The 21,837-nt window shown below is 33.9% G+C and overlaps 1 protein-coding gene across 2 annotated transcripts; it reads right to left on the bottom strand.

Moving 5' to 3' along the window:
• Positions 1–237: 237 nt before the first annotated feature.
• Positions 238–5,256, bottom strand: LOC110739712. 2 transcript variants are annotated; one of them, XM_021920178.1, is made up of 3 exons: positions 5,080–5,256; positions 2,853–3,725; positions 238–2,269 (listed from the first exon to the last, which is right to left on the bottom strand). In XM_021920178.1, exons 2-3 carry the CDS (start codon positions 3,592–3,594, stop codon positions 756–758), a joined length of 2,256 nt encoding a protein of 751 aa, XP_021775870.1. In that variant the 5' UTR covers positions 3,595–3,725; positions 5,080–5,256; the 3' UTR covers positions 238–755. The 2 variants fall into 2 exon arrangements, with proteins under 2 accessions (XP_021775870.1, XP_021775871.1); XM_021920179.1 differs by having other exon boundaries at positions 238–2,260.
• Positions 5,257–21,837: the final 16,581 nt, after the last annotated feature.

Genomic DNA, 21,837 nt, shown 5'->3' with positions numbered 1-21,837 from the left:
CAAGAACTTGGAGTGAAGTCTTGGTATAATTGAGCAAGAAAAAGGACGATACATTTGCAACCAATTGAATAGATTGTAGGAAATTCAATCAATTGCTTTTGTTAAACAATCATTTAGTCAAAATTATATCTTCTGATGTCTGGATTTCCCAGTTGTGAATCTCTCACACCTGTTATTTGAATTAAGGAGACGAGATTGATCTTCTAGTATTATAGAAGACAGAAAGCATGTAAGACATAATTGTATGCTGTTAACAGCAATATGAAACTGATTTAAACATAATGGCAATGTGAATCAGAAAAGTCTGTAATTGCAAAGGTAGAAACAGTAAAGATTAGCAGCGTAAAAAAAAATAAAGAATTGCTTTCACGGACAGATCCCAAAAATTAGTATCTTGAGTTTTACTTTCTGGACTACCCTGAAACTAAATTAGAAGGTTGAACTTTTCGAGTTTCTGTACCTATAAGAAAAAAGACCTGTTTGCCTGTGGAAACTGAAGCTGTACACTACACAATTGATCCCCTTTGGGTCAGTCTCAAAAAAATGATCACACCATTGATTCCGTTGAGCAAAAAAGTGAAGAAAGAAGACCAGCTACTGCATAAAAACTCCCACAGCAATGTCTCAACTTTCTTCAAATCTTCAGCAAAAAAGATTTCTCAACCAATATTATGTTCAGAAAACTACGATAAACCAGCATGATGCTTCCGTTTTTATCCAAGGTCTCAATCAAATTGAAGCACCCAACTGAACACTTACCCCATCTTCCGTGCTTCACTTGTTGCAATGTTACTCCAACTCGCTTCTTTCGGATCAGGTACACCAATTCTGGCAACTTTCTCAGTATTTTCCTTCCTCACCTCCTCTGCAACTTCTGTCGTTACCTCTAGTAGTTCCACTGGAGTAGCAGCAGGGTCAAGCTCACAGCAACCCTTGGGGGCAATAGGAGATTCTTGACCAGTAAGCAAGAATGAAGGAACTTGATGGGAAAATCTGAACATTTCATCCCGTGGAATCACCCTGACATGATCCTGATCCATGTATTTGCGGAACACGGTCTTGAAACCAGTAACCTTAACCAGTGGAAGGACTGTTGCTCCTATTTCCGGGTTGTAATCATCAAGGACTTCCACCATGTCATATTGGTGTATTACCTCATCTGGGGTATGCTCATTCCACTCAGGTGACCAATTCCGGTACAGAGCCCAGACATCTCCCTTACTAGGATATATACGGATTACCCCCCTTGCACCTTTTGTCCACTTTACTCTATGTGAGAAAGAGTTAACACTTTTGTTGAGTTCATACCTACCTACTCTAAAATCGCCATTGGTTTTGTAGAAGCCACAGCCAACCCAGTTTAAGGCCCCAAATTCAGAGGTGCTTTTAGAGTTAAGCCAACTAATGCGCATCTTGAATGGCTTCCTCGAGATCACACTATGAATTATGGCATAGTACCGGGGCATACCATCTTCATCGTCATAAGCAGCCCAAACTTGATTGTCACCGAAAGATTTTTCAGTTCGATCGCTGTCAAAATCATGGAAATCTGGATCTGGAACAGTCATAGACAATGATGGCACATTCTCATTTGCCTCAGGGTCAATTTCAGAACTGGAGGGTGAAGAGGTCTTGAGGTTTACATCTGTATGCTTGTCTCGTGCAAATGTGTCAGACTTGCTTCCAACAGTTCTTACTCCATTTACATCAGGATTAGCCTGAGTTTTAGAGCTAGATGTTTTCTCTTTTGTTTCTTTTGGACCACATTCCTTGATTAAAGCCTTCAGTTTGACATCCATGTTCTTCCATTCATTCAGCTTCTTGCGAATTTCATTCTTCGCTTTTTCCATCAACATATTTCGAGTCTCAAGCAGTGATAACTCTCTTGAGATATCTGGCAATCTAGTCCCAAAGGAAGATACCTTCTCTGTTTCAGTGGTACCATTCTGACATCCATTTGGACTCCCAAAGCTAAAAGCTGCGTTTCCCCTCAATAGTACATCATTTTTTGCAGTTCCACTGTCATTCATCTTATGTTCACTTGACCGTCTTCTTCTTTTAGGCTTTTCACCCTTCCCTGAAGAACAGGCTCCATTAGCTTCACCAGCATTAGCCTTAAAGGCATTGGTTTTACTCTTGAATACTGCCTCCATAGTAGCAGTCACTTGTGAATTTTCATGCACTCTCTTTGAATTCCCACGTGGTATCTGCATACCATTCATGGCTTGTGCAGCTGAGGAAGCTGCTGCTGGCATGCTTCCTGCATTTCCTAAAGTATTTTCACAATTGCTAAGTTACTTATTGGCTCAATTTAGGAGGAAGACAGAAAGAAAAAGTAAAGAACTAGTAACTACAGTTAGGCATTTGCTTGGTTTGCCATAGATTAAAGCAAAGAACACACAAATTTCATCCTAAAAACAGAACTGAAACTCAACTAACCAAAGATTACGAAGACAGAAACAAAAACTAAAGAACTAGTAATTACAGTTAGGCATTTGCTTAGTTTACCACATATTATGGCAAGGAACATACAAATTTCATACAGAAAATAGAATACCTGAAACTCAACTATAAAAAATTCACAAGTTCACATTCAGTTGCAAACAAAAGAAGCCTCCTCAATTGAATAGGCAAACTGAGTATTTCTTACTTCTGAGCACCCTTTGCCCATACAAGACAAGATCCTTGTTAGAGGCGTTGAGTTAAAAAAATATATATATAGATGTATAGTGTGGCGATGTACTAATGTTACAATGTAAACTAAAGATAGAACACTTGCGCAGCTCTTGGCATAATAATTTGGTTTCTCTATGCATTAAATAGTTTAAAGCCAAGCAGAATCATATTCATACCTGAGGCAAAAGGGTAGTTAGAAGTGTCTTGGGGCAATTGAGCAGCTTGTGATGAATTAGAATTTGTCTCCGGAGGTGGGATTTGTATGGCCAGAAAGGGATCCTTGCAGTTGTAGCATTCAAGCTTTTTGTTGAGGTAGAAAAGAACATACTCAAATTGCATTTTGCAACTGGTACACATAGTCCAAAATGTATTACGTTGTGGTGGACGTACTGAATTTAAATGGGGATTTGGGGCATTCTGACTCCTCATATTAAAATTACCATTGTTGGCAGACCGGTGAAGACTGTCACTACCAACTGATTTGGAAGGCTTTTTTGGTACAACTTTCTCAAACACCCTTTTTGCACTTCTCTTTTGATCATATATTGTTCTTCTGGCTTTGTCAGACAACAAACTCCAAGCTTCTGAAAGAATTTTAAATGCTCCCTCTGCACCAACTGATTTGTTTTTGTCAGGGTGGAGAGTAAGGGCAAGTTTCCTATACTGTTTTCTCACTGTTTCATCATCACTTGATGGTTCAACACCAAGTACTCCATACCAATCAACTTCTCCATTAATTTTTCGCTCAGCAGAGAGGTAAATGTTTAGAGTTGCCAGCAATGGTTGAAGGCCCTCCAGTCCAGGAAACAAATTATGAGCCTTCATTGCAAATTTCCTTGCTCCCATTACATCCTTTGCCTCGAACTTTTTCTCAGCAATTAGTTTAGCCTTAGCAGCCTCATCTTTGTTACATTCCATTTCTACAGTCCTCGTATCAACTATTTTAGTTTAGATCCTTCCTCACAATAAAGTCACGGAACCAAAAGACTGACTTCTCCTGATGCTATTGTGTGAATAATAACTAAGTGTCTTCTATCACCAAGAAGATCCTGTATAAAAGATCATAGCAAAGTTGAAAAATTGAAAACTAGATAAGATAAGACATTCTTGACCTCTCTATCGCATCAACTAATCATGCACATAGTTGTAAGCATTAATAAATAATTTTTTTTTTAAAAAAAAGGAAAAAAAAAAGACAAAAGAAAAGAAAAGAAATGAAAAGAAAGAAAGAAAAGAAACAGCATTCCTCTATAGAAAGAGACAGAAGGCTATCTGGGAGAATGGGGCCGTGTTACTGGTGTGGTTGATAAATTTGCAAGGGATCACCCAAGGGTTTAATCTCAAAAATCTCTACAAGTCAAGAGTGCTATACTAACCAACATCATCCAACAAGACAGGCATAGACAGAGTAGATCAAAAGACTGCAACTCTGCAAGAATATCAAAAAATTTCTACTGCCAAACTTTCACATAACTACCATGCCCTTAAAATTGCATCATTTCTAGCATTTAAGTCTAAACATGCTTAAGTTGAAAAAAACAGGTTTGGACACCAAATCTCTACAAATACAAGAAAACTTTTCAGGGAAGATCACTGCATCAGCTAGTTTGACAGGTATGCAACTTCCAGTTTGGACCCATCAAATAGGTCCCTATTCATTGCATAAATCACCTAATATCATAAAATAATTTATTTACTACTTCCAACTAAGTATCAGAAAAAGGCATGACGAACTGATTTCTGCAATCTATTTCTCAATACACAAAACGAAATGAACAATAATGTCACTGTAAGACACTAAGACAACGTAAAACAACAAATTTCATCATACATTATATTTTAAACTACAATTGAGGCCACAAACAAATTTACCACAAAAATGGATAAGATTACAATGATCCTAACTGTAATCTTCCCTTCCAAAAGAGATATAGTTCCCGATTGGATCGCCTCGTTAATAGCTTCACCCTCGACGATTCTTCCTAGCAACTAACTCCTTATCTCACACCTCAAACCCATTAATACTAGATCAGAACACAAAAAACTAAGCAAACTCATCTTCCTATAACCATAATTTATGGCCTCAAATACAAAATTCGCAAACACAAACAGCAGAAACTTCAACTTTTATCAGCACAAATTGCAACAACGAAATCTCACACTAACTCAGCTCAAATTAAACTATACAAAATCAAAAATTTAAAAAGACCCTTTAGCGCCAGATCTATAAGATTGAAATCCCAGTAAAAGTTTATACTAAATTCACGCAATTATAGCAGAAACAGTAAGCAAAATTTGACTAGCATTGAAGTTCACTAATCAATCAAACCCTAATTACAATTTTAAGATGAAATGAAACAGTAACAAATTAAAAATTAAAAAATTAAAATTTCGATAACTTACCCATATTTAGGAATTTTGATCATCAATAATAAATACCCACTTTTCTCCAAAGTATGTAGATGAAGATCTTAATTTTTTTTTTCACCGTAAAATTACGACTTCTGAGAAAATACACAAACCCTAAAGAAATTATTTACAGGAATATCCAAAATAATTTTATTAAAATTGGACTCGTGATATTCATTATATTTAAAGGTATTTTGTTAGCCTAAACTTACATTATTTATTTATGAGATGGGTTAAAACCCTAACCATGGTTAAATTTTAACTCGGGTTAATAAAATTGCACATGTCAAGTTGGCTAAAATTGTAAAAAAAATACTAAGAATTTTTCTCAATCACAATTTTCTTGCCTTATAAATAATTATGATATACCTTTTTTCTAATTTTGGAAATAAAGGTGACCCAAATATTAATAAATTGAAGTATTAAATAATTCTCAAAGAGAAAATAAAAATTACTCTATAGTAAATATATATTAATACATTATACTAGTATATGTTATATCTTCATTTGTCAACAAATTTTAGATCAAGAAAATATTTGTCACCAATGAAGATGTAATTCAATTAAACAACCATACAATAGAGCATACGTAAATGCATTGTTAATATACATATATTTAACCTTTCATAACTAAAGTCAAATCCCATCTAACAAAACTAAGGAATGGAGCATCAAAGTTGCAAATAATCCTCAATGCTCATAAGTCATAACATCACAAATCTATTTGGCTAGGTGAAGCAAGCACTAAACTACTAATTCATTATCATATGGATGAAGGACTAAGGAGATATATGATGATTATGATTTATGACCCACATAATTAAAAGTTTTTTAAAAATTAAAACTAAATATTGTCTTGGGTGATATATATGGGAAGAAATGGTGTCTATCTAAAATTCTCAATAGATATGTCTTTATTATTTCACCAAAACATATTGACTAGTGAAGTCTAAAATTAAATCACCAACATTAGAGGGCAAGTCGGATATTAATTAAAAAAATATATAATCTATAACTAATACTAAAGTAGCAACCGCTGATGTCATCTTTTTCCAAAGCTATACACGTGGCGCTACCTCATGAAAAGTATATCTAAAGTATATTTGACTTTTTTTTGGAGGGAATTTTCCCTCCTAAACTCTATTTTTTTTTCCTTTCCGTTTAGATTTTTGCAGAATTATTAATGTGTGTCTAGAAACTTTATAGTTTAACTATTTATTATTATGATGGACTTTAATTTTAGATCACATTTTTCATGAGACTTCAATTTTTTTTATACTTTAATTATTAATATTATGATGGACTTTTAGATCAAATTTTTCATGAAACTTCTATATTTAATTTCAATTACCTTCATTAAAAACCGAGCATGGCTCGGGTATTATCTAATATACTATTAAAATAAAAGGCAAATACGCTTAAACTGGGAAAAAAAAAATGGAACATTAATCAAAGAGTTGTGATTGGTAACACTGTGTTTTTTTTCCTACTCAAACAAATTAAGAAACGTAATCACATACTCTATACGAAGTACTAGGTAAGACAATCACACAAATTATCCATGGCTCTCATTCAACAGATTCAACAACATACTTGAGTCAATGTTTCATTATTGCATGATACACAAAGAAGATAGACAACAGGTTCATTGTGCACATTTGATTGCAATAGATAGATAACGGGGTCATTTGTGCACATTTCAATATTGCACCATATTGATTTTTACACTGTTCATATGCTCTCCTTTGACTATCTATTGTAATTTATATGTACTTTTCAAAATATCTCAGCATATGCATATCAGTCGTCACATTCATGACAATATTATTCATACATATAAATCACAACATTAAGATGCTCAATATTGTCATGTAAAATATCGCAATATATGCATATCCACCGTCACATTCTTCTTATGCACGTGGCAATGTTTTACAACCAATCATTATGTACCATATAATTAACAAAGCAGACCTTATTGTTGTTTGGTAGAATTTGCCCTCATATAATAAGATACCAATACATGTAAGTTTAAAATCTCAAACATAATAAAATACTGATACATGTACAATTCTCAACCTTATATGAGTCATAATTATGTAATATCGAACAAATACTACAAGTATTAACAGCTTAACACTAATAAAAGAGCAAGCCCAGGTTGCTCACAATGATAAACATTTTCATGTTTATCAAATGACATTTTTAGTAAATATTTGATCATGAAAATTGTGTTGTGCATTACAAAAATAATTTTTCTTCTTTTAGCAATCTGTCATTGTCAGACGAAAATTGGCGGTGTTAGAGACTTTCATCCTTTCTTCCTCCCACCTAATTTCTTGTTCTTTAGATCATCTTCTTCCTCTCGCCCAATTTCACCATCTGTTTCCTCCAACACCATTTCGTCATCACCAACACCACAAGGTGTAACAGAAACTTAGTGCAGTATCTTTAAGCTCAATCAATCGTGGGCTTTGATAGATGGAGGAATTTGTGAGCTTCAATGGACAACTACCATTATCTCCACCAGATTCCGGCGACGAAGCCGCCAAATTAAACTAAAACCCTAAGAAAAATAGAGAAACCAAGGGCATAGTTAACCCTATAGGGTGGTTTTGTCGTCCTCCTCCATTAAAGCTACTCGTGAGCTTCAATTGGAACGTTTAGAAGGGGATGAAATGAAGAAGAAAGAGAAATTGGGTAAGAGAGAGAAAATGTCAATATTCAAGTTAGTGCCAATGTCATTTTTACCCCTAACTAAACACCTTAAAGTACGTTTTATACCCCCTTGATAAACATTTTTCGTTTATCATTATGATAAACTTGAATTTGCTCCTAATAAAACTTAAAAATAATTAACCCATCAATAAATTACATGTATAATACTGTCTTAATTTAGGATTGATTTACAACGGTGTTGTTCATATAACCACCTGAGACATTATATTACTCAGGTCCAAAAACTAAAATTATGTATATATTTTTTTTTTTTTTCAAGAAACAAAAACATAGAGATTGATAGAATGAAAAAAAAATATCTATATATTTGAAGTGATATCTTATATTGTAATCATATCCTATAAATAAATAAAAAACATAGTAATATATAAAGCTAAATGATTAGGTTGGTTACGAGACAATGACACTTAACATTTCAACTTTTCGTCAATTGTCACGTGACATTTCAACTTTTTGCCGTGTCTATGTCATACAAGCAACAACTATGCATAAACACACATGCTACATTATATGCCAATAAGTGATATCAGATAGCAATTTTAGGTTATTAATGATTTTAAAGCTCTTTTTTTTTTTTTTTTTTTTATAAACTCTTAATCTTTTTACATACATCTTAAAGTAAACTCTAAAATAATTGTGCTTCAAATTAATTAATTATGGAACACTAATATTAAGATCACTATGTTTGAATTTTGCTATTTAATTTTAAAATAAAGGGATCGATATATTAACAAAAACCACTATATTAAAATAAAGGCAAGGCCCAGTTACTCATTTTGAGTAAGAACAATTGTTATTCAAATGACACAAATTCTAAATAATTGTAAATTTGACAGTATTTTATTATTTTTGTTGCTGACTCATTTTCCTCCTTCCTCCTTCCCTTCTTCCTCCAAGAAATCACGAGCACCAACGAACCTTATTATTTTCTCCAAGAAATCACGAGCAAATTATCTCCAAGAAATCATCCAACCACCCAACACCTGTACAAACACGAGCACCAACCCCATTATTTCCGGCAATAGTTTTCGGCGGTTTCGCCACCAAACTCAACAAAAACCCTAGGTAAAAATAGAGAAATAAAGGGCATGGTTAACCCATAAGGGTAGGTATTTAAAGTTTTTTGTGAGCTTTTCCCTCCTCCATTGAAGCTGCTATGTTACTAAATTAAGAAATTGAAGATCGATAATCAACAATTAACAACAGATTTTTTTTTTTTTTTTTTTTTTTGAAACCAGCAATTAACAGTACATCAGCTTGTAAAATTAAAATTCGATTGTTAACAAACGACATTTCACAAATTTTCAATGATCCCTCTGTAGCTACTTCAATAGTGGAAAACAAACTTGCTTCATGCTTCAATGGAGAATTCTTAGTGCAGAACTTAGGATGAAAATGGTGAAGGTTGAAAGGGGGAAAAGAGAAATGAAAAAGACTTATTAAAATAAAACTCTTTGTGTCATAAGAGATTAGTACTCCCTCTGTTTCATAATTAACACAATACTTTCTTTTTATATCCGATTCATAATAATTGTAATATTTCCTCATTAAGTAAGGACCCACTATTATTTTATTAATTATCCTTCTTACTAACTCCACTTTTACAAATATTTAATTATTTCTCTCTCTTATCAACTTAACTTACATTACTTTTTTATAATTTCTCTCTCATACTAACTATACTTTATATTATAAAAAATTTGTCCACTTGCATTATTTCATTGAAGCCTACAAGCCTACCCTATATTTTTCTTAAACTAAATGCACTCCCTATTGTTCCAATTATTACAAGACGGAAGGAGTTTGTTTTATAATGAGTGTTTTAATATACTAGTTAATATGAATAATAAAAGTCATATGTTGAAGTTAGGGTCACTATGTTCGACATGCGGTCCTCAAATCCATAATAATATTATTGCGAACCAAATTCACACAAGTTTCAAAAAAGTCAATATATTATAATTAGGGTCACTATGTTCGTTATAACGCCGGCTGCCATTATTGTGACTAAGGTACACACAAGGATTTTTTTATATATAATTTTCAATACATATCTATAAAATTGTAACTTTTGCATTATTATATTAAATTCATTTTAAAAATTAATTTAAATCAAGATCCATTGATGATACTCCGTATATCCGGAACGATTTTTGAACACCCCTAATTATGAGTAGATTATTCAATTTAACAGATATAGAAAAACCTACTCTGTATAATAAAAAGCTTTTTTGAAATTTTCTAAGATTAATATTTTTTATAACTATGTACATACCTAAATTTGTATTGATTTTTAAATCCTAAACATAATAAGGTATCAATTAAAATCCTAAACACAATAGAATACAGATACATGTATAGTCTCAACCTTATACGAGCCATAATATGTGATATATCCTAAACACGCTACGAGTGTTACGTACCAACTTGACACGCATAAAACTTAAAAATCAACACAACAACAAATAATTACATGTATTAATCTATTTGATTTAAATATATTTATGTAATAAAGATCTCTATATTAATTACTTTCTATTCCCAATTTAAATTAATTTCCTATGTATTATGTAGAAATTACTATTTTTAAATTAACAGAAAAAAAATAAATAAAATAAAGTTAGTACAATAGTTCATTTTTTTAAAATGCATAATAACCTAAATTTGTGATGATTTTTAAATCCTAAACATAATAAGATATTAATACATGTAAGTTTAAAGTCCTCAACATAATAGAATACTGATACATGTACAATTCTCAAGATCTCAATTTTACATGAGCCATAATTATGTAATATCAAAAAAATAGTACGAGTATTAAATTACCAACTTAAAACTCATAAAACTTAAAAATTAACACAACCGACAACAAATAATTACATGTATACAATATTAATCTATTTTATTTAAATATATTTATGTAATAAAGATCTATCTATGTAATTCTTGCTATTAATATTCCCAATTTAAATTAATTTCCTATATATTATATAAAAATTAGTATTATTAAATAATTATATGTGGAACTATGTATTAGATGAGTTAGGATTGATTTACAATTTACTGTTCATACAACCACCCAAGGCATTGCCCACGTTAAAAACTAATACTTTGTATGTCCTCCGTTCTAAATAAGATGACGCATTTTAACTTTGTGCATTGACATGGCTTGCTTTGACTTCATTTTGTGACTTCGTGTTGAGAAAAACTATAGTCATGTGGGGTCTTCTTAGATTCGTCTCAATATCTATTTTTTTTATATATCAAACTAGTGAGTAGTGAGTAGCTCTGGAGTTGCTCCAGGTTGCTACCTTTGTAATTCTGCACCTGCTAATTTTTAAAAGGCATTGAATAGCCTGTATGTGTTTTTAATACTTTTGTAGTATAGTATTAATTTATGTGCAAGATTAGAGCATAATTATATTGACAAGTAGCTTAGATGATAAACAATGATATTTATTCTAAGAGGTTTAGTGTTCAAACCTCTTCATCTATTTTTTTTTTAATAAAGTTGAGACAACATGGAGTATTGTTGGTTGTGTAGGTGTAGGGAATTTTACCTCGCCCTACTGTTGGTCATGTTTTTAAGTATGTCGGCGCTCCAGAGAAAAAAGCTAGAGAAAAAAGTCACCAACAAGTTTTAGGAACTTGTAAACCGTTCATGGGTGTGAAGGTTACATCCCATTCACAATCACAGAGATTGCTAACTCCATATATAGTGGTCTGGAACCATGACTAGATGTTCGGGGATGATGGTACGAATTTGACCTAAGAGAAGTCAAACCCGCTCTAAATATGCCTCTACTTGATTCTTTTGATATTCATGTGCACTTTTCGATCAACATACGTACATCAAATTAATCCTAAATCTGTTTAATCTATGTTAATTGATTATTAATGCACAATCAAATCTAATATTGGTGATCACTTGAATTAAAATCATATTAGCCTAAATCAAGTTATTAATTATCTTATTAGGCGTGATTTCAAGTACAAATTCTCTTTAAACCTGCAAGAAAGAGCGTGATCAAGCAATAGCAATAAATCATAAATAAACAAGTAACATATGATTAGTATAACAATCATCATCATAAGAACATCATCAAAACATCGTTAATAGTAAGATCCTAGGCATGATGCTAAACGGATTGACAACAACTCCTAGCATGTCACTAATAACAAAATTAAAGCGTTATCCTAAACATGATACTAGAAACCAAATAAAGTCCTAAGCATGATATATACTAGAAATCAAAATTAAAGTGTTATCCTAAACAAGATTTCTAATAATCAAGATAACGTCCTAAACATGATTTTTACTCCAAAATCAAAAGAATAATTAAGGGGGTAATTAAATTACTCACTTTGATGCCTCAACCTTCTTTCTATTAAAATAATACACACATTAGTAAACTTCAAGAAAGTTAAATCGATAAAGTAAATAATTGAATATGAATTGAAATATAGATTTGGGACCAAACCCTCAGAACTATCAACCTTTCACGTCAAAGTCGAAGGTAACGTTGAGTATGGTTTAGAGTATTCGAATCACGCAAAGGAAGTATTGTGTTTGATTTTGGGTATTTAGGCTAAAAGCATTGGTTTTAAGAATTCTAGAGAATTCTGGGGAATTGATGATGCTAATTGTGGCTAATTGTGACTGATTTTGGATGATTGTTGCTGATTGGAAAATGGGGAAAGCGACCTCTATTTATAAGGAAAAAGGGAGTCGAAAGGTCAAAAGTCCGAATTAAGATAAAACAAATTTGATGCAGCGCGCCAAATAACATGCACCGCGCGGCAAGGCTGACGTAGTGCGTCGGTCCTGGCGCTGCGCGATGGTTCTAAAAGGTATTCAAGTTTGCGCAGAGTTTGGTGTCTGATGGGTTTTCTATGCAAAATATATCCGAACGTCTTTGAATTCGAATAGAACAAGGATTATTCAAAAGAGAAGTTTTATTCAACATCAAACTCTTTGATATTTAAAAGATAAATTAAAACCTTCTAGAAGAATCCTAATTGATTTAGGATTAGGAACATGATCATATAGAGTCTAAATAAAGTATTTGGGATCCACATGAGCACTTGTATGGACTAAGGGTGGGCCTAGACTCGGTTTGGGCTCGGTTTAGTATTTTGACCTATTAATAGTTAATACCTACACCCCTACCATAAATATATATACTCCCTCCGTTAAATATTATCTGCAACCGAAGTGAAGTTTACGGTTGCCAATGCAAAACTTGAGGGGCATTGATTAGAGCAATTGTTGAAAAGTAATTAAACTAATGAATGAGAGAGAAAGTAGGACCCCCCACATGCAAATTCTGGCTGGAATTTAGCAAGTGGAGGGAAGTAACTTTCCCTCCCAAATTGTGAACGAAAATTTCAGCAACATTTGAATTTCGTTAAATTTGAAAATTCACCCAAATTTCAAGCTAACAATATTCTCTTATAAGAGGCAATATCAGCAGGCATACACCATTTATGAGGGGTATAAAACCAGCCTCTATAAAGGCAGAGCATTAAATTGTTACATCCAAATGTTTGTCACCAAAAACCGACATTGTTTAAACAAAAGAACCAGCACTTCCTAATCTGAAATTTCACAAAAAATTACCCTAAACTACAGTTAGTGCTGCACATCTTCTACCACAATTAGCATTCAACCTCCATTTACTTCATATCCACATAGGGCAACTCCATCTTCCAAAAAAAATCATCAGCCAGCCCTATTCAACTTCTTAGCTCTGAACACACACACATAGAAGAAAACATGGCAGATTTTGATGAAGAATTCTGTTTAGATGTGGACCAATTGTTAACGAGGAAGCCATGGCAGAATTGTATTATGATGAACAAGAAGAATTGCAAGATGAGGATATTGAGCAATATGAATCAGAAAATGAAAACCAGCAAGAAGAACAACAAGAATCAGACAGTGGGGAGCAAGGCACAGAACACAATCAGGGAGACCAGCACATGCAACAACAAGCACAACAAGGGACTCAAGCTGCTAGTAGAAAACAGCTAACTTTGCAAAAGAAAAGAGAGATTGTTGATGCAATGCTGGTTATAATGAAGGATGGCATGTTACCAAAAGGACACATGAAACAATTATCAATCAAATTCAGCGTTCACAAGTCAACAATCAGTAGAGTTCTCAGTGACATTAAAAAGCAAATGGCACAGGGGAATATGATAGATGTCAAGCCTAAAAAGTTTGGTCGAACTGGTCCAAAGCCAAGGGAATTTTCAGACTAATTCCTACAGTCAGTTCCTCTGTATCTGAGGCAAACTGAGAGAAGTTTTGCAGCTGCCCTGAAGATTTCACATGTAACACTTCATAATTTGAAGAAAAAGGGGAGGCTAAGGACACATACATGCAGCAACAAGCCTGCTCTTACAGCAGATCACAAGGTGGCTAGACTCAAATGGGTACTATCACACATTAACCCAGTCACAGCAGAAGGGGACCCCACATTTGTTGCAATGAATCAAGTCATACACATAGATGAAAAGTGGTTTTACCTCAATCCTGATAAGAGAAGATTTTATCTCCTGCCAGGTGAGGAAGACCCTTATATGGCACAACAGTCTAAAAGATTCAAGCTAAAGGCAATGTTTATGGCATTAATAGGGAAGCCACTGTATGACACAAGTGGGGTCTCATACATGATGGGAAGTATGGCATGTTCCCATTCACAGTGAAGGAGGTAGCAAAGAAATCAAGCAAAAATAGAGCAGCAGGCACATTGGTAACCAAGGCACTCCAAAATGTCAACAGAGATGGTATAAGGGACATGCTATTAACAAAAGTAATTCCAGCAATTAAGTCAAAATGGCCAGAAAGTCTACCAAAAAATGTCATCATTCAATGGGACAATGCAAGGCCTCACCAGGTTCCTAAAGATGAGGAGTTCATTGCAGCAACCACCTCAGATGGGTTCAACATTCAACTAGTATTCCAACCAGCACAGTCACCTGATCTAAATGTGTTGGATCTAGGTCTATTTAGGTCAATGTAGTCCTTGCAATATCAATCCTTCCCTAAGGACCTTGATGAGCTAGTTGGTAAAGTGCTTGAGTGTTATAACACTTTCAAGCCCCAAGTGAACAAGTATATTTGGGTGACTTTGCAAAGATGCATGATTAAAATTCTCAAGGCACAAGGTGGTAACAAGTACAAACTACCACACATGAACAAAAAAAAAAACTAGAAAATCTGGGAATTCTACCAGATCAAGTGCAAGTGAGGAAGGAAGTTGTATTGGATGCTGTGGAATACCTAAACAGCATATTCAGGCCAGCCAGTGAAGGTGCTCAAGGTGGATTAGAAGACATGGAGGTTGATGTAGACTAGCGGACTCAAAATAACCACTGCAATGAGGGAAGGTGAACAACACTGACTGCCACACATAACCATCTAGGCTTTTGTGTATGTTTTTTTTAAGGGTTTTATAAGTTTATTTGCATGAATAGGTGGTTAGGTGTATTTTGTTGATTTTAGTATGATGCAAGCATGAAAGGCAATCAGATGAAAATATTTTTGTACCCCCTATATCATTGAATGAACATGACAATGACTTTTGGTGTGTGGGTACATGATCCATCAGTAGAGTTTTCATATTGTTGAATACAACACTTCAAAGTAGAGGTACCTCAAACACCAATCTCCACCAAGAAATTGTGTGAGCAAAACTCTACTGTGAAGTGACATTCAATGGAGTCCCTTCCTCATTTGGATCACAAATAAGCACCCTAATTTTTAAGATAACATACATGGGGGACTCAAAACTTGAGTGCATCAAAACAAAACCAATTGGGACTCCTCTTTCAAAACATATATAGGGACTGAAAATGTGGACCTTGCAAAGCACATTACATACTAGGCTCATCATTCATCAATCAAATTTCCCTTGAAAAATACCATTTCCAACATGATAAACAACAACTATTCAACAAACAGACAACATAACTAATCTTTAACAAACACAAATTCTCACCAGCAGACCACAACTAACCAATCAACTAAGAACTGATCATAGTATACTCAATCCACAACAACACAGGGGCCTCAATGTTGAACAAACACCAATTCTCAACAGCAACCCACAAAAAACCAACCAACAGACAGCATAGTCAGTCCTCAACCAACATCAATTAGAAACAGCAACCCACAGTAACCAAGCAACGCATATATGATCATAGTATACTGAACCCAGCAAAACACAGTATGCTCAATCCTCAACCAACACCAATTATCAACAACAACCCACAATAAACCAAGCATATGAGATATGAACATAGTATATCCAAGCCATCACAATACTCCACAATGAATCCTCTACCAACACTAATTCTCAACAACAACCCACAATAAAACAACTAACTGAGATATCAACATAGTATACACAACCCAGCAAAATACACCACAATCCAACAGTATGGAACACGTAATAACATTAAGGCCCACAAATAATTCCAAAAAATATGGTGAAGAAGACCACAAATCCAATAACCAACCAATCAACAGCAATAAACACTAGTAACCATCAATGACAAAAATTCACCATAAAAAATCAAGGCAACCAACGCAGACATTAACACAAATCCAACATACCAGCATGTATAATGACAGAAAAATGGGACTCAATTGAAAAAAAAAAGTTAGGGTTAGGGTATGGAGTCGTTATGCAATGTGTCATTTGGAGGGTTGAATCCTAGGGTTCATCCGCCTCGCTTCATAGCCATCAACTGGAGGGACACCAACAACAACCACAGGAGGAGGAGTAGCAGAACTCGCCGCCATGTCTAGCTCATCGTCAGAGGACAAAATCACCCAATCCTAGTCAAGTATGCCACGGATCCGCCTCAACGCCACCCTCGCCGCCTTCCTGGTTGCCCGAATCTTTGTTGGTGGCGCTGACCTCTTAGCTTTGGGGTTGTGGGTTGCAGTACCACTTCCTTCACCGCTTTCAGAGGCCGGATCTACAGCCATACCACTCAACTCGAGGGTATTTTTGCCTTTTGACTCACCCTGGCCCTCTATGTTCTCCTCCTCCTCTCCTACACCGCTTTCAAAAACCGGATCTACAGCCATACCACTGAAATCTAGGGTTTTTTTGCTTTTAGACTCACCCACGCCCTTTTTCTTATCTTCCTCATCCACGCTCTGAAGAACTTGCCCCAGAGCTTGGTATGTTTCAGCAGTATAGTATCGAAGAGCGTCCTCTGATTCGTAAAACTCGCAAGGAAAGGTAGATCCGGTGTCAAAGCATTTCATGAGGTTGAGAATTAAATTCTCCTCGCCTTTTTCGTCAACGCCGATGTATGCATCACGCAAAGGGTCAAGGTTAACCATGGTGTTTTGGGACTCGGATTTACAGAGGAAAGGTGGAGAAGAAGATGATTCAAGAGGAGTGAGCTCAAGAGTCAAGAACGTTGTTGAGGATGAACTAGGGTTCATCTTTTTTAATCTGATGAACAAAAGGGGAAATACATGCCACATTAATTGTTGGCAGTTGGGAAGTGGAGTTGAATGTGACTGGGTGAGGGTAGTAAATGGAGGGAGCTGTTATGTTAATCTGAACAGATTAAGTTAATGTTAATAGGTATAAGCAAATACTAAGGGCAATAATTATATAAATCAGAATTATAATGCGAGGGTAAAATGGTAATTTCTATGGTTTTTAATTACCAAATAAGGAAATAAAACAGATAGTTGCACATAACCCTGATCGGACAAAAATGGCAAAAGTTGCAAATAATATTTAACGGAGGGAGTATATATACTAGATATTTTTTTAAAAAAATTCCTCATTTCATAAACTTCCTTCATCGGAGAAGTATTGGCGGATAGGCCCTATATATTTCACTTGCAAATAGGATGACATTTTTGTAAATAATGGGAATTTGAGAAAAACCGGTGTTAGAAAATATGATGACAAAAAGTACCACTACATGCATAATAGTACATAAAAAGAACTATTCAGACAACTTATATTTTAATGATACATTATAAATGCATAATAGTACACAAAAATGTACTACTGTACCATTAAAAGAGAGAAAATGTACCACCAAATCCCCGATTGTCCTCCTATATGCATGCAAAATACATAGGCCTTATACGCCTAGATGCACTCCAAAGACCACAATTCTTATTTCACTCTCTAAACTTTCAAATACCACAATTCTTCATTTTCTCTCTCCTCAAACAACCATGTATTTCTCGTGCTACTTCAAAAAATTTGCAAACCGATTGTAATTTAATTTGCCATTGTTGTCGACGTCGCCGAAATCTTTTCACATTTGTCGTCGGAATCATCTCGCCAGGAATATTTGCCTTATTCAATTTTTTTTCTCTTGATCTAAAAAATAGTGGTAAATTTTTTTGGTGAAAGTAATATAATTATGGTTGGATTATGTTGGAGTTTGGAATTCTCTAGTTTTGTTTGCCATTAATTTATGGTGTGTTCTTAAATTATAAAATTATTGGACTTAAAAAGTTTAAATTTATGTACAATTTTTGTAATTATCTGGATCAATTGAGTTATTTCATAGGATTATTAAGAATTTAATTTTTCTTTTTGATAAAATGATTATTCTTGTTTTGACAGATGTTCATTCTCGTGATATATGTTCATTTATGATACTAATAAATTATCATTTACAAATTAATAGATGATTATTTGAATTTTGTAAAATGTTCATTCTTTATTTATTTATTTATTTATTTATTTTTGTGCAGATTTAGGCCTTGTTTAGTTCAACTTATTTTTACTTATTTCAGAAAAATTAAGTTCAGATCAGAACATCGTTTTATGTGTTGTTTTTTATCGCTAAATATTCTTAATTTTGTAATGAATTTTTTTTTGAAACTTACATATTAATAAACTACACATTATTACGAATCTAACAAGATTTTACTTGATATATTTTTTCCTTATAGATTATCGTACACTTAAGGTCAAAGTTTGGTCAAATCAGACAATCAGATCAGATTAGTAAAAATAAGGTGAACCAAACAAGGCCTTAGTATGAGTTTGTGTGTGTGTGTGTATATATATATATATATATATATATATATATATATATATATATATATATATATATATATGTATGGAATACATGTTCATTTATAATCATTTTCATATTATTGTATGTATAATTAAATTTGATACATGTTCATTCTTTTTACATTATATGTTTATTCTCATATTGATTGATGTTCATTTGTAATCTAAAACAAAATTTATTGTTCTTATATTTAATAAACAAGTTCATTTAGTTTTATACTTGTTCATTCTCACATTAAAATATATTTGTTTCAATTTAAATACTTGTTTGTTATCATATTGAAAAATGCTCAATTAAATTTTAATATTTGTTCATTCTTGTAATGAAAGATGTTCATTTGACTTTTAGTAATTGTTCATTTTCATATTGAACTATGTTCATTTTTTGGTGATGTGTTCATTTTTGTATACGTAAATGTTAATTTAATCATCCTGTATTGTATATAGTGTGTTTTGAATGTTAAAAATACACTTTAATAATCCCAACTTTGTCCAATTTACTTTAAATAATCCCAACTATCGATTATTCTGCAATAATTCTAACTTTTACCTGCGTTTTTTTCTAGCATTCCCAAACCAGTCAACGAAAGTCAACAACCTTTAATTATAGGTTGTTGGACACGTGTCGACATGTAAGTGGTCCAAAAAAAAAATTTAAATAAATTTTAAAAAAATTATAAAAAAAAAAAGAAAGAAAAACCAACGCAGCCCAGTTGTCCAGCCCCAACCGCCACCTTCTACCCCCTGCCGCACAACCGCAGTCCCCCAAACCACCCCTTCCCCGACCATCTAACCGGAAACGACCCCCTTCCCCAGCCCTAGCACCGAAACCGGCTAATACCCCAAACCCTTGCCCTTAAAACAACTCCCACTGCACCCCCCATGTTTGAGTTTCAGCGTCTCTGTGTTCGTAAATTGTGATCGTCGGGGTTGTGGGGAAGGTGACGTTGTCGGTGTCATCGTCGGCGTCGAGGAAGCTGAGATCTTCGTCGAGGTCGTCGGAGTCGGTGGTGGTGGTGGCGGTGGTTAGGGAGGAGGAGGAGGGAGGTGAGAAAGAGGGTGAGGAAGAGTGATTTAAGGGGGTTGCGAGCTTTGCGGCTAATGGCTGTGCGGCAGTTGGGATGGCTATAAGGGCCAATTACGGAGGCGGAGGAGGGAGGAGGTGGTTTTCAGTTTGGTCTTGGGAGGAGGGGATGGCGCTGGGGAAGGAGGACTGATTTCCGGTGGCCGGATCTGGAAGGAGTAGTGTGTTTTTTTTTTGGACCCTTCACAATGTGACACGTGGCATCTACATTATTAAAAAAAAAACTTTTTAGCAGATAACCGGTTTTCGGGATTGATGGAAAAAAACGGTGGTGAAAGTTGGGATTATTGCAGAATAATCGATAGTTGAGATTATTCAAACTAAATTAGACAAAATTGGGATTAATATAAAAAGTGTATTTTTCCGAATTTATTTTAAAATATTTTTTGATATCTTATTACAGAGGACAATGAAATAAAAAAAAATTGAAAATGATGACATATATATTGAGAAAAGGATAGGTATCCAAGAAAACACGCAACACCACAAGAGTAGAAAGGGTAAAATTATTGTATAAAAAAGGAATTCTATATAACTTTTATTTATATCAAATGTATTAAATTAAAAAGATGTGTATAATGTGTTTTGATTGTTACTACATTAAATGCATGATACATTGGATTAGGGGTGCAACAAGAAGGACAATTCTATATTATTAGATGTATTTGATTTAAAACTAATAAGTATCTACAGTTGAGAAGTATGTTCCATTTTATATTTTAAAAATGCAAGCAAAATCTTGTGTATGTAACAACACATTTTAAAATAACAAATACAAAAAAGAAACTAATTTGAATAATGCACTATGTTTTAACACTATTGAACATTTATGGATACAAAATTGAACATTTACTAAGCTAATACAGAAATGAACATATTGTAGATAACTTGAAACGGAAAAATAATAAAAATGAGGTCATCGTGATGGGGGGGGGGTGCAGACAGCGCTGCCTACGTAGGGGTGTAGGTAAAAGTTTGTACATAACTTATTTGTTTTAATAGATTTCTTATTATATAGGTTGGAAAACTCTTTTCAATCCTTATCCAACTAAACAATAATTGGACTGAGATTATGGACCAAAATAGTCTGGTTTGGACTTTTTTTTTATAGTTTGGATACGAAATGAATGATTTTAAGGACACGAAGTGAATGATTTTAAGGACACGAAGTGAATGATTTTGGGTTCAAAGACACGAAATGGGTGATTTTGGATTAAAACATTTTAGGTAAAGTATGGTCAAGGCTTAAGAAAACTTTGCGAGATTCTTCAACTCTTTGCCGAACTCATAAATCAGAACGTGAAAGGTACTCATCATTGGGTTTGGGTTTTGGGGAGATACAATTAGATGTCTACAATAGGCGACATGGCGAAATGAGGATTTGAGTGGGTGACGTGGCACAATGAGCAGTTGTGTGTATGATGTAGCATAATAAGAGATCTATGTGGCACATAGCCATTCTTAAGAACGGTTTTTAATATATAGTTTAGTATATATTTTTATAATTTTTGCTTATAAGTAGTCAAGGATATTTGCATTAGAAAGTATGCATTGAAAAACGTGCCTAAATGAATAAAATGAGTCATCTAATATAAAATGGAGGAAGTTTGTAATTTGATTTAAGAAAGGAATCAATCATCATTGACATAATACTAAAACATACACCAGAAATGACGTGTCAATTTTTGGTGTAGTTTTTTTCCTTCCTAAAACACCCCTTCCCCCTTTTTTTTATAGCCATTACTCCGTTTCCCAATCTTTTAATAATTGGACAATACATCATAATAAATACTACTCTGTACGCCATATCTTTAATACATCATGTTTTTTTGGTGAGAAAAATACATC

This window comes from Chenopodium quinoa, unplaced genomic scaffold, assembly GCF_001683475.1.
Source record: "Chenopodium quinoa cultivar QQ74 unplaced genomic scaffold, ASM168347v1, whole genome shotgun sequence".
Lineage (NCBI taxonomy): Eukaryota > Viridiplantae > Streptophyta > Magnoliopsida > Caryophyllales > Amaranthaceae > Chenopodium > Chenopodium quinoa.
The sequence above is the reverse complement of the archived record's forward strand: the minus strand, read 5'-3'. Positions and strand labels throughout refer to the sequence as shown.

Bases quoted from the DNA above. Each gene is read 5' to 3' on its own strand.
- LOC110739712 (XM_021920178.1), bottom strand. From the start codon at position 3,594: ATGGAATGTAACAAAGATGAGGCTGCTAAGGCTAAACTAATTGCTGAG. The intron at 2,270-2,852 runs GTATGAATATGA...AAAATACTTTAG, and splicing joins TAACTACCCTTTTGCCTCAG to GAAATGCAGGAAGCATGCCA.